At 44.0% G+C, this 15,732-nt stretch overlaps 1 protein-coding gene across 41 annotated transcripts in view; it reads right to left on the reverse strand.

Moving 5' to 3' along the window:
* Positions 1 to 438: 438 nt before the first annotated feature.
* Positions 439 to 15,732, reverse strand: part of MICAL2 (microtubule associated monooxygenase, calponin and LIM domain containing 2) — a 241,431-nt gene continuing 226,137 nt past the window's right edge. For 29 of the 41 annotated variants that reach the window (XM_077963306.1, XM_077963302.1, XM_077963297.1 and 26 more), the window contains 3 exons: positions 9,719 to 9,821; positions 4,814 to 4,887; positions 439 to 1,323 (listed from right to left, as the gene is read on the reverse strand). In XM_077963306.1, coding sequence (XP_077819432.1) covers positions 1,139 to 1,323; positions 4,814 to 4,887; positions 9,719 to 9,821 — 362 coding nt within the window. In that variant the 3' untranslated portion in view covers positions 439 to 1,138. The remainder of the gene's footprint in view (positions 1,324 to 4,813; positions 4,888 to 9,718; positions 9,822 to 15,732) is intronic. The other 12 variants (XM_077963300.1, XM_077963295.1, XM_077963282.1 and 9 more) reach the window with 1 other exon arrangement.

Consider the following 15,732-nt stretch of genomic DNA (forward strand, 5'->3'; position numbering starts at 1 on the left):
AGCTTTCTTTTCAAACTGAAATGTCATTAAAAAAATCCATGACCCAGTTTGGGATTTGGTAATAGGGTTACTGCATTCAGCCCTCCCTCTAAGTCAGAAGTGGTTTTGTCCTTGCTCTGTAGAGTTCCTGGGGAGAGGGAGAGATACTTCTCTCTGTGAGTCTAAGAAGACCAGCAGCAAGAAGCATTCCTTCTCTTGTACCCTAGTGTGCTCAGTTTCGGTAGCAGCACCAATATCATCAATATTTTATCAACAAATAAAAGAAATTCCCTTTTTTTTTTTCTGTCATCAACACTTACTTAAAAAGTACTTTAACATCATTCTCTTTCTGAAAATGCTTTTCGTTATTTTCCAGGGTCCATAAAAAGCATAGCATGGGGACAAAAAGCTTTTCTAAGCCAGCAGTGTTTGGTGAACACTAACAATCCCACTGGTATAAAGTTAAAGTTTTATTTCCTTTTTTCTTTTCTTCTTAAAATAAAATTAAGGCTCAAATGTTCTATTAAGCTCTCATTGCTTATGTATATTATATTAAGGCTTATAAATGCACCTGGTAAATGAAATTCACCCTGGATTGAATTAACACCTGCCATATGAGTTATTTGCTTTATGTAATCAGTAATCTCAAGGTTTCTCCTCTTTCTCTGGAAACACAATTTAAATATTAACCTAATCTTTAAACTGCGGCTGCTTCTTTCTGACATTTGGAAACCGGTCATCCATACAAAAAAGGCAAATATGGATATATTAATGAAAAGGCAGCTTCTCAAAAATCTTAAAGTATGTAACTCAATGAATTGGGAAGGAAAATGATAAAAGCAGCAGGAAAGCCAAGTCTTTGTGTCACTTTCTAGGGAAAACAATGCTGGTCATCTGCCAACAACACCTCCAGTCTGAGAGCCTGGCTGAAGTTGACTGCCAATTGCCAAAGAGTTTTTGGGTTTTCTTCATTATAATCTCTGGAAGGACCTTGGGAAGCTGCCATGCGTGCAAGAGAATTTTAATTTTAAAAAATGCAGTAGGGTATAACTTAAGTTCCAGGGGTGATAAATCCTGCAGAAGGACCCACGAGGGTGTGTGGTGAACTTGGCCTGATCTGGTCCCAATGTGCAGCCAGGGAGAGGGACTACGGGCCTCCTCAAGTCCTGCTCAGCTGACAGCCTCTGGAGAATACGAAGCTTTCAAAGTGCTGGTCCTCGGCTTTTTCTCTGACGCGTTGTTCCTCTAAGGAATCGACGAGTTTATTCCTTTGCTCAATCACTTGCATCAGCTCGGTGAATATTTCTTGCTCTTCATTTAGATCCTTCTCATCTTTCTGGCTCTCTAAAGAAAAAAAGGAAAAACAACATTGGGCTCAGGGAAGATTGGGCCCCAGGAGAGTTCTTGGCATGGACATTCTCAATTGTTATGGACTTGTTCTGCCTTTAATTTTAATGGAGAAAACAAGGAAATGAATTTAACACCAAGGAACTGCCCTTAAAGCGAGAGATGAGAAAGGTGGGTGCGGTGAAGCAGTTCACTCAGTTTTCATCTTGAAGATATGTACAAAGTGACAGGGAAAACCCCTTTGTAACAAAAAGAATTTAATACCAGCCAAACCCTATCAAGTCCCCCAACCTTCCCTCTGCCCCAAAGAGAAACTAACAAAACAGCAAAAAGGTGGTTCCCATAAACATATCTGAGCCACAGCAAAGAAATCTGTGAGAAGTTTCTAAGTAAACCAGCTGCACCAGTGGCTACTCTTTCAATGACCAGAATTTTTTTTTTTTTTCTTTTTTTTGAGATGGAGTCTCACTCTGTTGCCCAGGCTGGAGAGCAGTGGTGTGGTCTCAGGTCACTGCAACCTCCAGCTCCCAGATTCTCCTGCCTCAGCCTCTTCACTGCAACCTCCACCTCCCAGATTCTCCTGCCTCAGCCTCCTGAGTAGCTGGGATTACAGGCGCCTCCCACCACGCCTGGTCAATTTTTTGTATTTTTAGTAGAGACAGTGTTTCACCATGTTGGCCAGGCTGGTCTTGAACTCCTGACCTTGTGAGCAGCCCACCTAAGCCTCCCAAAGTGCTGGGATTACAGGCGTGAGCCACAGCGCCCGGCCAGAATCTTTTTCATGTTTAGTTAATGACAAACTGTAGCCTTTTGTGTAGGGACCACAGGGAAGCAAAGTGAGGCTACAACTGTCTGATAGAAAGGTGTTTCCACACTGACTTTGCTTTTCCCTTTGTCTTCCCGAGTACCTGACCTTCTTGATAATTGGCCTGAGGCATTCAGTTGCCTGGGGGAGATAGGATTGTTAGAAAATGAAAAGAGAGAGTAGGAAACAAGTAGTAATGAGCTTTGGCCACAGAACACAGGATTCTGAAGCCAGATTTAAGTCTTGTCAAGCAGATGATTGCCTTAGGAGAAATCTTTCTAAATTCCTAGAGCCCTCTGTCTAACCCATGGAGGACTGGGTGAGGAGCCTTATCCCAGAGAAGAGAGGGTGCCACTGTCCCTCATCAGGCTTAGCTCTGAGGTCTGGGCCAGGGAGCAGCTAGGTCTGATGAAAGGGAGGCAAAGAAACACCACCCCTTTGCACCTCAAGTTTTAAGCAGAGAGAAGAGAGAAGCAGGAGGGGCAGAGGATTAGAGCCCTAGGCTTGGTCTCTCCATTCTGGGCCTTGGAAGCCCCACAGGGGGCAGGAAATGTCATATCTCATTTGATGGGAACAGTGGGAGTGGGAGATGGATGGGCACAGGACTCTTGCCCTGCCCTTGTTCAGAATTCTGGAAAGAAGCCAGCTTAAAGGGCACCCCTATGTATAAACATAGGACAGTACTTCATGGTTGGGCAGAGAAGAAGGGTCTGAGTGTGGCCCCCCAGATCTTGGTGTGCTGTATGTGGCATGCTGGAGCCTAGAAGGGTACACTTGCCCCACTGATACCAAAGACAGCTGGCTGGTGGACCTGCCACAGGGCTCCCCCATGGGGGAAAGTGACCCCACAGGAGAAACTGTCTGGCCGCACTGAATGGGAGATGTGCTGAAGTGAGGCTGGGTGAGCCAGGAATGCCTGTAGGCACCCAGGCATGCTGAGAGAGTGGGCAGGCTACGGATGAGACCAGCATACACCTCAGCTGCAGATGCCACAGAGAGAGTTGCAGCCCAATGATGGGGGATGCCATGTGTGAACTCACTAAGCAGAGCACTCCACACAAAGTCCTAATGCCACAAGGTCACACAGACCTGCCTCTTCCCATTACCTGCCAGGCACCCTGAGGAGAGACGCAGAAGGGAGGGGTGGCATCTTCAAGACTGCACATTTTCATCCCAAAGAGACCGAGCATCTCCTACAAGGACTGTTTAAGTTATTGCATCAGATTAAGTTTACCATGGAGGGATAAAGAGTTCCTATTATTTTCCCTCGCTAATTAGCGGGAGGATGCGTAGGCGGAAGATGAGCTCAGGTACAGACAGAATAAAGAAACTACATTTTTTGGATACATCTGAGAGGGGTGAGGAAAACATATGACCTTCACTCCTTAGTAAGAATTTTTTTAAAAAGAATCAAAGGTGGCAAATAGTCTTTGGTGGTATTTATTTAGTATCCTGAAACAGAACAAATTAAACTTTTCAAATCTGATATACAAGTTAGATATCAGTTAGACTCTATGGTTTATTAAGTCCAGGATTACTACTCATTTAATAAACAGCACAGAAAAATTAAAATAAAAAATCCTCTCTCAGTTTAGGCTTGTCGTGGATGGACCCATCTAAGCCCCTCTGACATATAAAAAATGATTTATACCACTTTAGTCTGTACAGTGCTGCTGCATGAGGATTTTGTTAGAGTCCTGTTGCTATAAAGAAACAGCCTGCAAATCACTGCCATATGGGAAAGAACAGGAGACCCTGACCTGTGATCTATTCCTAAATCTTAGCCCTACCATTCACCTTGAGCATGTTATTTAAATTCTCGGAGACTTGGTTTTCTAATTTGTAAAACTGGGCACAAAAATACGTAAACAAAAATCAGGATAATGATGCCTAATATTTGCTCAGTACTTGCCCTATACTGGGCAACCTCATAAGGTAGGTGCAGTATGATATCCATGAAGTATAGACATTCTTTAAGTTGTTCTTTAGATCTACGTCTGAATATAGGAAAGTCATGCGTGGATCTGGCACTGCAAACACACAGGCACAAAACAGTGAATATGCCTTTCTCACGGGAACTAATAACTGCATACAGCAGTATATGATGTCAGTTGGGTTTATCTTCACTCTCCCTCCTTCCTGGTGGAATCATTTTCTCATGTGGGATGCCCTGGCCCTGCCCACGCTGGGAGAGAATGTTTCCTTTACCAGCTCTAGTGCCTGGCAGCACTAGACCCGCCTTTCTCTGTGATCCCAAAGCCCTTCTGTTGTGGCCTTCATCTCACTGAACTAGCATTACTGGACTGGGGGTGTTAGTCTCCCCAGTGAGACCACAAACTCCTAGAGGGCAGGGGTTTCTCTTCATCATAAACCAGGCCCACAGTTCCTAGTAAATGTGTGTTAAATGAATGGGTGGATATGTGAATGAATAAGTGAACACAGGACTTTGTTCCTACTGCCACATGTGATGGGGGAAAGCACTGCCCTCACAGCCCAAGTGAATGAGGCTAAATGGGGCTTGTGGTGCTGCTGGTGGGAGGCAGGCTGGCTTTGCACTTTCCTTTGACTCGCAGGCTGGCAGGCAGGAAGAGCACCCCACTCTGGGATTTGTGGCACACTCTTGCTCAAGAGCCTTTCAGGTTGAAAGTTCTGAACGAGGACCCAAGACATCAGCATACTTACCCTCCTTGAGCATTTTCTCTCTCAGTTTCTGCTCCAGTCTGCTTTGATGATCTTCTAATTCTAGTTCCTGGGCCCTGGGTGATAAAATGTTAAACTTTATAAACACTATAGATTTGTGAGGAAACATTGATGAATAAGCCCATTGAGAGTAGCTACAACATTCTTTTTTCCTTATTAAAACTGGAGTTTTAGCCTATCTTTATTTTTTATTACAATTATTTTTTTGAGACCGAGTCTTACTCTGTCATCTGGGCTGGAGTGCAGTGGCGCCAGCTCACTGCAACCTTCGCCTCCTGGGTTCAAGTGATTCTCCTGTCTCAGCTTCTCAAGTAGCTGGGATTACAGGCATGCACCACCATGCCTGGCTAATTTTTTTTTTTTTTTGAGATGGAGTTTGCTTTTTTCACCCAGGCTGGAGTGCAATGGTACAGTATTGGCTCACTGCAACCTCCATCTTCCAGGTTTAAGCGATTCTCCTGCCTCAGCCTCCCGAGTAGCTGGGATTACAGGCATCTGTCACCCAGCTAATTTTTGTCTTTTTAGTAGAGACAGGGTTTCACCCTGTTGTCCAGGCTGGTCTCAAACTCCTGACCTCAGGTGATCTGCCCTCCTCTGCCTCCCAAAGTGCTGGGATTACAGGCATGAGCCACTGCACCCGGCCTTAGCCTGTCTTTAAACTGAAGGTTCTGCTGCTGCTGGGATCTCTGTAGGTACCTGGAAAGACTGCTGAGATACACTGAACTCAAGAGACCAGGGGGAGCAGCTGAAGGCTGCAATGTGCTTTCAGTAGGCTTCGGAAGGCCATCCAGACCACCCTTTAGGGATGGGGTGGGGATGAGGAGAATAGTGAAGAAATGACTAGCATAGGCCCGGGGAGAAGCAATGACAATCAAAAGCTTTTCTCTCTTTTAGGAGTAACTTGACTTACAGCATTATCTCCAATGATGCCCAAGTCTCTGACTGTGGTACATGAGAAAACAAAATGGAGGAAACAAAAGTGACATATTTTGTTTGGGTAGGGTGAGGACCTTAAAACTCAAGCAACTCTCCAGCTGGCTGTAGGAGAGGTGGAGTCAGTGATGCTTTGGGGTAGACAAGCTTGGGTGCTGGGGCCTCAGCATTTCCACTGAGAGGAGCAGCAAAGTCAAGAAATGAAGTGAGTCCTCGGTGAAGGTGGAACTTACGTTTTCCATGCTGGGGGATGCCCCGTGGATATCACCGTGGGTGTGTGAGCTCCCCACAGGCTAGCCCATGTGGTAATGTGGACGCTCCCCAATGCCACTCTGGAGTTCTCAGGAGAACTGAGGACCACACACAGATGTGGCAGTGGTCAGAGGTGAGAGTTGAAGTTGTGTGATCCCTAAAAGGAAGGCTATAGAGAAAGAAAGTTTGAAGACAGAAGCCTGGAAATACCTACACTTAGAAGCCAAACAAAAAGGTAGCCAGGGAAGAAGTCATCCAAAGGTTGGAAGAACAAAACAAGAAATGCACCATCACAGAGACAAGCAAGGGATGTTTTGTGAGAAAAGAGAAAGGTCAAGGGTGTTCACTGCAACAGAGACTTGAAGAGGGTGAGGGCTGAGATTAGATCCCTGGGTTTGACCTGGTGGGGTCTTCTCTTCCAGCCTCTACCTGCCATCTGCATGTGTATCATGCATCGCCCCTATGAGTGCTGGGGTCACTTTGTTATACCCTGTTACTGGCGTTATTTTTACTACATCTGCTACTACATGAGCCAAGGTCCCTGCTTCTTGTTATCAACCCTGAACTTCTTGTGGCCCACTGTGGTAGTCAATGGAGATGGACCAGTCAGATCTTCCTTTAAGAGAACTTCTGGGAGAAGCATAGTGAGCTCACTGCTGCAAGATCCACTTCCATGTCATGCAGACCGAGCACAGAGGAGGTGTTGCAGTTGCCCTGTTCCTGCCCTGCATGGAATTCCTCGATGGGCGGTCTTTGCACTGATGTTCCCATTGACCTAGCCAAGACTTTCTTAGACCTGCGCCACATCTGGGGATCCTCCTGCCCAATTCTTCTCCCTCCCCACTCTCCTTTTACAGGCATAAGAACTGCTGTGGAGTCTGAAGACTTCTCACTTCCTCCTGCTCCCTCTCCCTTCACAGGCATTTTCCCCAATAGACCTCTTGTTCTTTGAAGTGTCTTGGCATCTGGTTCCCAAAAGCATTGAATCAAGATACCAATAAGACATTTCTCCATGCTCATTCAGGGCTTTCTCCAAACTAAAACCCATCCTTTAGCAGAGCTCCTACCAGCCTTTGTCTAGTTCACATGCCCAAGTTTTCCTATTCACCCTCCTTTGGAGAGGAAAGTCCTTCCGACAGCGCGTTGACCAGGGAAACTGCAGTTATGGGACACAGGCAGCAGCCGTGCCTCCCTGACTCTCAGGCAGACCCTTCTATCACCATGGAGCTCTTCTGTGTTTTCTTATTACTACCGTGCTATGCATGTGCCTATCTGTTTCCCTCAAAACTACAAGATCCTAGAAGATAGAGTCTATGACCTTATCCATCTTTATTTCCACAGAACCCAGCATAGTTCCTGGTGCATAGGATGCGCTTGATACATTTTTTACACTTTTAAAATAATTTTTACATTTTTATAATTTATCATTTATACCCGGCCTCAATGCAGACACTGTAGCTATATAAAAAGGGCTTTGTAGTCAGGTAGAGTGGACAAATTACTTAGTTGCCCTGAATCTCATTATATGCGTCAACTTAAAAAGTTGTAATAAGGCTGGGTATGGTGGTTCAGGCCTATAATTCCAGCACTTTGGGAGGCCAAGGCGGGCGGATCACTTGAGGTCAGGAGTTCGAGACCAGCCTGGTCAATATGGTAAAACCCTGTCTCTACTAAAAATACAAAAATTAGCTGGGTGTGGTGTGCACCTATAGTCCCAGCTACTTGGGAGGCTGAGGCAGGAGAATCACTTGAAACCAGGAGGTGGAGGCTGCAGTGAGCTGAGATCGCGCCACTGCACTCCAGCCAGGGTGACAGAGCGAGACCCTGTCTCAAAAAAAAAAAAAAAAAAAAATGGTTATAATGAAACAAATCATCACTAGAGATGACCCCTCTTCTTCCCAATTCCTGGCATTACCTTCCATGTCAATGGAACTCAATGAATGTAACTCTGGGCCACCTCTCCCAACCCTACCCTTTCTCATTCTCACCCCAGGGGAGGTACATTTGGGAAAAATAGACTATGTGAGCTCAACTAACTCCTCTCTTTCTCTCTCAGGCTCAGTCAGTCTTCAGCAAACATTTGTTCTCAATAACCCTTGCCATAGTTCTAGGGCAAGGTTTCTCAACCTTGACACTTTAGACATTTTAGGCCAAATAATTCTTTTTTGTTGGGAGGGACTGTCTTGTACTTTGTAGGATGTTTAGTAGCATCCTTGGTCTCTGTTCACTGGATATCAGTAGCATCCCTGCCCCTAGATATGACAACAAAAATGTCTTCAGACATTGCCAAATATCCTCTGAGGTTATTGCCCCTGGATGAACCCCACTGGTCTAGGATAACATCCTTGACCCTAAGGAGCAGGTGAGTCTGCTACCTTTTGTGATTAGGTAGGTATATGTCTACTTCTGGGGTTGGTTAGTGTAGTGGGTTGAATGGTGACCCCCTAAAAGACATGTCCACGTCCTAACCTATGGAAACTGAATGTGACCTTTTTTGTAAAGGGTCTTTGCAGATGCATTTAAGTTTAGGACCTTAAGATAAGAACATTCTGGATTTTCTCAGTGGGTCCTAAACCCAATGACCCAAATGTCTTTATAAGAGCAGAAGAGAAGACACAGACACACAGGGAAGGCTGTGTGAAGACAGAGGCAGAGACTAGAGTCACAAACTCAGGAAAGCCCAGAGCTGGAAAAAGTGGAAAGGGCTAGGACAGGTCCTTCTCTAGGTCCTTCCTCGTGTTTCTGCAGGAAACACAGCTCTCCCAACACCTTGATTTTGAACTTCTGGCTTCCAGACAGTGAGAGAATAAATTGCTGCTGTAAGCCATCCGGTCTGTGGTAATTTGTTATTGCAGCCTAGGAAACGAATACAGGTAGCAAGCCAATCTGGGCTGTCATACTTAGCCATGTACAAGCCATTATCATATCAGCCATTATTGGTAATAAAGATAATATTTTGATGTTCCATCTATTGACTTGGTTGTCTTATTTCTCACCTGGCTCAGAACCCAGGCAGGGAAGAGTGGTAGTATTTATTACACCCCTTCAAAAGTCCTTAAAATTACCTCCTGGGGTTAGGGCAAGAATGAAATGATACAGCATAAATGGAAGCACCCAGCACGACTTGTGACACTTAAATTTATACTACATGTTACTTTTTTCTCTCTAGAATGATGACAGGTTTAGTGACCTTCAGCTTTTTCAGAATGTGGTGAGATCCATCTCCACTTTTTGATCTCCCAACGAGGCTGCAACTGCATTCAGAGAGGACAGCCAGCCAGATCTTAGTTCTTCATTCTCTTAAAGCCACAGGAAGTGGTCAGGCATATGTCACTGAGTCCTTCCCAAGATTTATCTCAGAGGCCAGACACAGCCTTCCCATTGCAGGTGTGTGATCACTCTTTTAACATGGGCCCAGGGAAGAGAGATGGATTGAAAATGCCTTATCCAAATGACCTTCAGCTCCAAACCCATTACCCAAAATGTATTTTAGCCACAGGACTCTGCAGAGAGAACAGACAGCTAAAGATTCTTTGCACTAATGCCAGCATGATATGCAAGACATAAAATATCAATTTGCCTCAATCACTATTCTGTATGCACAAGGAGAAAAAGTCCCTAGACTTCAGCCTAGGAGGGTAAGCCACCCCGCTTTGCCCCTTTGCTTTTAGGACTCACTGGTATCTGTGTTGCCTTACTTACATGATTAGGAGCTCCGACTCATATCGCATTAATTTATTCTTCTCCAGAACCAGCTTAAACCATTCCTGCAAAAGCTGTGCTTCATCCTGTGCACCTGAATCTGCTTAAGAAATCAACAGCAAATGGGTTAGATTGGCGTTTCTCTCCCCATGATCAAACTGCTTTGAGCCACTTTAGCAGGTTATGTTTGTAGTGAGAAGGGCTCTGTAGGCAGCAGCTCCCTGACACCCTGTAGATGCCTCCAGGTTATGGGCATGACAAATAAAACCCACCTGTGCATGCTCTGGGTACGTGTGTGGGGGGGGGTCTTCTCGGACACTTAGGGCATGACCACTCCAGTTCCAATGGTCACATAACCATGATAACATCCCACCACAAACGACCCTCCCCTTGCCTACTCGTATATTCTTTGTAAAACTTATACATGTAAATGCATCACATTCTTCACCAAGGACAACCCTAGCTGCTGGTCATCATTTCCTTCTTCTTTTTTTTCCCCCAGATCAAATGCTTACTGAGTGCCCAGGTGGCCTGTGGCTCCTTCCATGGGGCAGGGAAGCTCATGCCACATTTGGTCACAGAGGAGTGTTGACTGGCATTTTGATTTTTTGAACAAAGAAAAGTCAAATAATAACAAAAGAAGTTATTAGCTTTGTGTCTCCTGGGGGTATATCCATGTATTCTTATTACTTAGATTATGACCTTTATTAAACAGAAGAAGAATCATGAGAAAACTGGCACTGTTTCTTAGATATTTAATGTTAGACACTAAATATCTAGGTACTAAAATGTTAAAAGGTGGCTTTTGAATATTTCACCCTGAAGGGAGAACACAAGCTGTATGGCAAATGCTCATGGCCATCCTAGAAGGATTTATCCTGGAGGGTCCTATACACAGAGGGGAAAACAAGGCAGACAGAAGCTTTGTGTGACCTTGTGCAAGTTGCTTAACTTCTCGGAACCTCTGCTTCTTCACTAGTTAAACTGGAATGAGAAGACACACAGGCAATACGATATGAGGATGGCTATGTTGATGGGCTATGTACCTTACATGCAGATCTAATTTAATCCTCATAACAAACTTTTCTGTAGATACACTTATCATCACCACTTGATAGCTGAAGAAATGGAGGTTTAAAAGATTAAACTTGCCCAAGTTCACAGTAAGCAGCAGAGCTAGAGTCTGAACTTAACTGTGTCTGATCCTTAACTGTATCTTCACTGCTATGTATATTTCTCCCTCCCTCCTGCTAAAGTAGTCTTTTAAGGTAAATAATACACCTAGTTCATTGCCTTGCACATAGCAAGAAATCCATAAAAATTAGTTCCCTTTTCTCCCTGTCTCCTGGACCACCTTTTTATTGATAATGAAACTGGGGCCCAGAAAGATTTACAGTCATGTCTCAGTATTTATGGAGGACTAGTTCTAGGACCCCCTCTTGGATATCAAAAGCCATGAGTGCTCAAGTCCCTTATATATAATGACATAGTATGGTCAGCTCTTCAAATCTGTGGGTTCCTCGTCTGTGGATTCAACCAACTGTGGATCAAAAAATATTCAGAAAAAAATATTTCACAAAGTTCCAAAAAACACAAATTTGCTGCACTTCAAGTACTATGTTGAATCCATACAAATGAAGTAATTTGTAGGCATTGTGTTAGGTATTATGAGTAATCTAGACATGATTTTAAAATATGGGAAGATGTGCATAGGTTATATGCAAATACTGTGCCTTTTTTTTTTTTTGAGACAGAGTCTCGCTCTCTTGTCCAGTCTGGAGTACAGTGGCACGATCTTGACTCACTGCAACCTCTGCCTCCTGGGTTCAAGCAATACTCCTGCCTCAGCCTCCTGAGTAGCTGGGACTACAGGTGTGCACCACCACACCTAGCTAAGTTTTGTATTTTTAGTAGAGATGGGGTTTCACCATGTTGGTCAGGATGGTCTCGAACTCCTGGCCTGAGATGATCCTCTCGCCTTGGCCTCCCAAAGTGCTGGGATTACAGGTGTGAGCCATCGTGCCTGTCCTGCTATGTCATTTTATATCAGGGTCTTGTGCATTCATACATTTTAGTATCTGCACAGGAGTTCTGGACCCAGTCCTACATAGATACCAAGAGGTGACTGTATTTGCATGTAACCTATACACATCCTCTAGTATACTTTATATAATTTCTAGATTATTTATAATACTGAATATGATATAAATGCCATGTCAATATTTGCCATATTGTATTGGTTTTTCTATTTGTATTATCTTTTATTGTATTATTTTAATTTTTCTCTAAATATTTTCAATTTGCAGATGCAGAAGGGTGAACTGTATATGCAATATCCCAGATTATTTACTTTATGGGCAAACTGGTGCTAGAATGCAGAGCTTGGCTTCTGTTTCATTCATTCACTTAATAACACCTATCTATCAGACATCTCCTATGTGTTGGTATTACCTTAGGTACTGGAGATATAGTGATATATAATGTTACATTGCATGAGAAATTTGCAGATAGTAAGGCATTGTGCCTACCAAAAAGGATATCACTAGATGCTCTTTGGATCAGATGGACTCAAAGAGCTAGAATAAAATAGAATATTAGAAAACAATCACAATAAAGCAACAAAAAGTACTGTGGGCACACGGGGGAGGGAGGATTTTTCTGATCAGGGTGTGAGGCTGGACTTTCTAAGGGACTGGGGTGGAAGAACAGGAACACTTTTGAGAGGAAATAATGAGGGTGGAAGAGGGCATTTTTCAAGAAGAGGGAACAACTTGAGGAAAAAGGAGGGAATGGGGAAGAAGATGGTGGAGACAGAGACTGGGGGGGCTGAGGGGCACGGAGGGGTGGGCAAGGAGGCCTGGCATTTTTTTTGATGATTTCATCACAGAGAATAGTGCTAAGGCATTTGCACTTCATGCTGTAGAACACAAAGGGACATTAAAGGAGGTGGAGTAGGAAAATGATGTGCGAAGTGTCGTGTGTGAAGGACTAAAGTGAGAGAGGGAGGAGGGAGGGAAATAAGGTGTGATTCTTTCTTAGGTTTCTTGAGTGAATGAATGTTTGAGCAAGCGAATGTATAAACATTGAGGGCCAACATCTTCTAAGCATTGTATGTGGTGCCAGACAGGGGTAAACACTGCTTCTAGCTCTTTAGGTAACTGGTAGCTCATGGTCCATTGGGGAAAACCAACATAGCCAAATAGAATACAACATGCCTCTTGTGAGAACACAGGAGGCAGGCAATTAATTGTGTGTGGAGAAAGCAAGGGAAAGCCTCAGAGAGGGGACAGCAGGTGCACTCAGTCTAAATGGATGAGTGAGTTTGCCAGGGAGAGGAGGGAAAGAACAAGGCATTCACAGACATTTGTTGTTGGATGAAAGAATGAAGTATGTATGCCAGAGATCACATAGAATATAGAAGTTAAGAATGCACACTTTGAACTCAGACTTGGGATCAAAATGCCACTCCTCTACTTCCCATTTTGTGGGCTTGAGTGATTATCATAGACTTCCTAAGCCTCAGTCTTTTTATCTGCCATGCAGCTGCAGTGGGATTATGCACACAAAGCCCTTATCCCAGTCCTGGCACATAGTATAAGCTCAATAAATGGGAACTGTCACTACTGAAATCATACAATATACATGGTAGAAGAACCCTCCGGGGTCATCTGGTCCAGCCATGAGCCAATGCAGGAATTCCCTCCATTCCTCCCTGACAGGTGACTGCTCTATAATTATCCATGGGATGAGGGAGCTCCCTTCTGTTCAGGAAGTCTACTGCAGGGCTGTGTACTTTTAAGTCCTGAAAACTTTCTATTGGCCTTCAATGGGTTGACAGCTAGCCATTGATTCCAGTTTTTCTCCCTGGAGGAGGATGGAAAACAGTCACTGTATATTTTACATGACAGACCTTTAGATATTTGAGGACACGTCTCAATTGACTGAAGTTTGCTCTTTTCACAGTGCCTCCAGATCGTCTGTCATTTTGTCATAGGAAGGATGCCCATTCTGCTTACACTCTAATTTTCCAAGATATATCTTAAAGACAGTCTAGAATTAAACAATATATAAACAACCCAAAATAGAGAGACCCTCTCACACCTTCATCCTATGCCCAGAGATTGAGAAGTCTTTTTAGCAGCATTTTCACTGGGGCTCTTATTTACCAGTAAATGAACTCTGGCTTTTCCACAATGGTGGTAGTTAAGTCTGATACCTTCATCTCCTACTTGTGCAACTGATCTTTTTCATAACCCAATTCAAGACTTTATATGCATCTTGTTAAATATCACCTTATTTATTTGGCCCATTATGGAGATATCTTTTGAATATTTTATCCAGCTGATACATTTCTCCTAACTCTGAGATTTCTGCAGAATTGATAAATGGGCATCCTGTACATTTATGTGATATTAGAAAGCAAAATGTCAGATGGAACTGGACATGGAAGACAGCCATCTGGCCCATCATTAGGGACCTTTCTCAGCCTTTGGATGAAGCTGACTCTATATGCACCAAACTGGTATCATCCAGCCCACATTGCTGTATCTTGTCTATGAGGCTGTTAGAGAGATGACCAAGGTCAAAATAATTTCCTGAACTGAAGTTCCACAATGTCTGTCACGTTCATTGGCACTACAAACCTTGCATCTCCACCCAGAAAAAGAAATGACATTTGTTTTTCACAGCTTCTCAATAAACACTAGTGGTTCCTAGTAATCTCAAAATTCTTTCTAAATACTCACAATTTCTTTTCTTTCTTTCTTTTTTTTTTTTTTTGAGATGGAGTCTAGCTCTGTTGCCCAGGCTGGAGTACAGTGGTGCAATCTTGGCTCACTGCAAGCTCCGCCTCCCAGGTTCACGCCATTCTCCTGCCTCAGCCTCCCAAGTAGCTGGGACTACAGGTGCCCACCACCACGCCCAGCTAATTTTTTTGTATTTTTTTTTTTTTTAGTAGAGACGGGGTTTCACCATGTTAGCCAGGATGGTCTCGATCTCCTGCCTTGTGATCAGACATCGTGCCTGGCCCACAATTTCTTTAATAATTGTTTCTAGGCTGGGCGTGGTAGCTCACGCCTATAATCCCAGCACTTTGGGAGGCCGAGGTGAGGGGATCATCTGGGGTCAGGAGTTCAAGACCAGCTTGGCCAACATGGTGAAACTGCGTCTCTACTGAAAATACCAAAAATTAGCTTGGCATGGTGGTAGGCACCTGTAATCCCAGCTACTCAGCGGCTGAGACAGGAGAATCGCTTGAAATTGGGAGGTGGAGGTTGCAGTGAGCCGAGATTGCATCATTGCACTCCAGCCTGGGCAACAGGAGCAAAACTCCATCTCAAAATAATAATAATAATAATTGTTTCTAGAATTTTGACAAGGGTCATAATTCATGTTTCTTTGCCATATGAAAAGTGGAAAATATGCTCCAAAACCTTTAGTCTTTTGGTTCCAAAATTCTCCATGAGTTTTCAAAGACTGAGGTCATACGTACAAGCTATTCCTTTTGTTTTGTTTTGTTTTGTTTTGAGAACGAATCTCACCCTGTCACCCGGGCTGGAGTGCAGTGGTGTGATCTCTGCTCACTGCAACCCCTGTCTCCCAGGTTTAAGAGAGTCTCCTGTCTCAGCCTCCTGAGTAGCTGGGATTACAGGCATGTGCCACCATGCCGGACTAATTTTTGTGTTTTTAGTAGAGATGGGGTTTCGCCACGTTGCCCAGGCCGGTCTTGAACTCCTGGGCTCAAGTGATCCACCCACCTCAGCCTCCCACAGTGCTGGGATTACAGGTGTGAGCAATCGCGCCCGGTCAATGTGCAAGATATTTCTAAAACAGGGGCTTAACTGAGCAACTTCTGATTGAGTAACGCTACATGCAAGACACTATTCTATGTTCCATCTTTCACCTGGGCTTACAACTCTCTCATTTTTTCCACCTATCTATATTCAGTCCCTTCTAGATATTTAATGTTTCTAGATTGAAGATCGTTTTCCCTTGATAGAGAAAACAGAAAAGCT

This window comes from Macaca mulatta, chromosome 14, assembly GCF_049350105.2.
Source record: "Macaca mulatta isolate MMU2019108-1 chromosome 14, T2T-MMU8v2.0, whole genome shotgun sequence".
In the NCBI taxonomy this organism is placed as follows: domain Eukaryota; kingdom Metazoa; phylum Chordata; class Mammalia; order Primates; family Cercopithecidae; genus Macaca; species Macaca mulatta.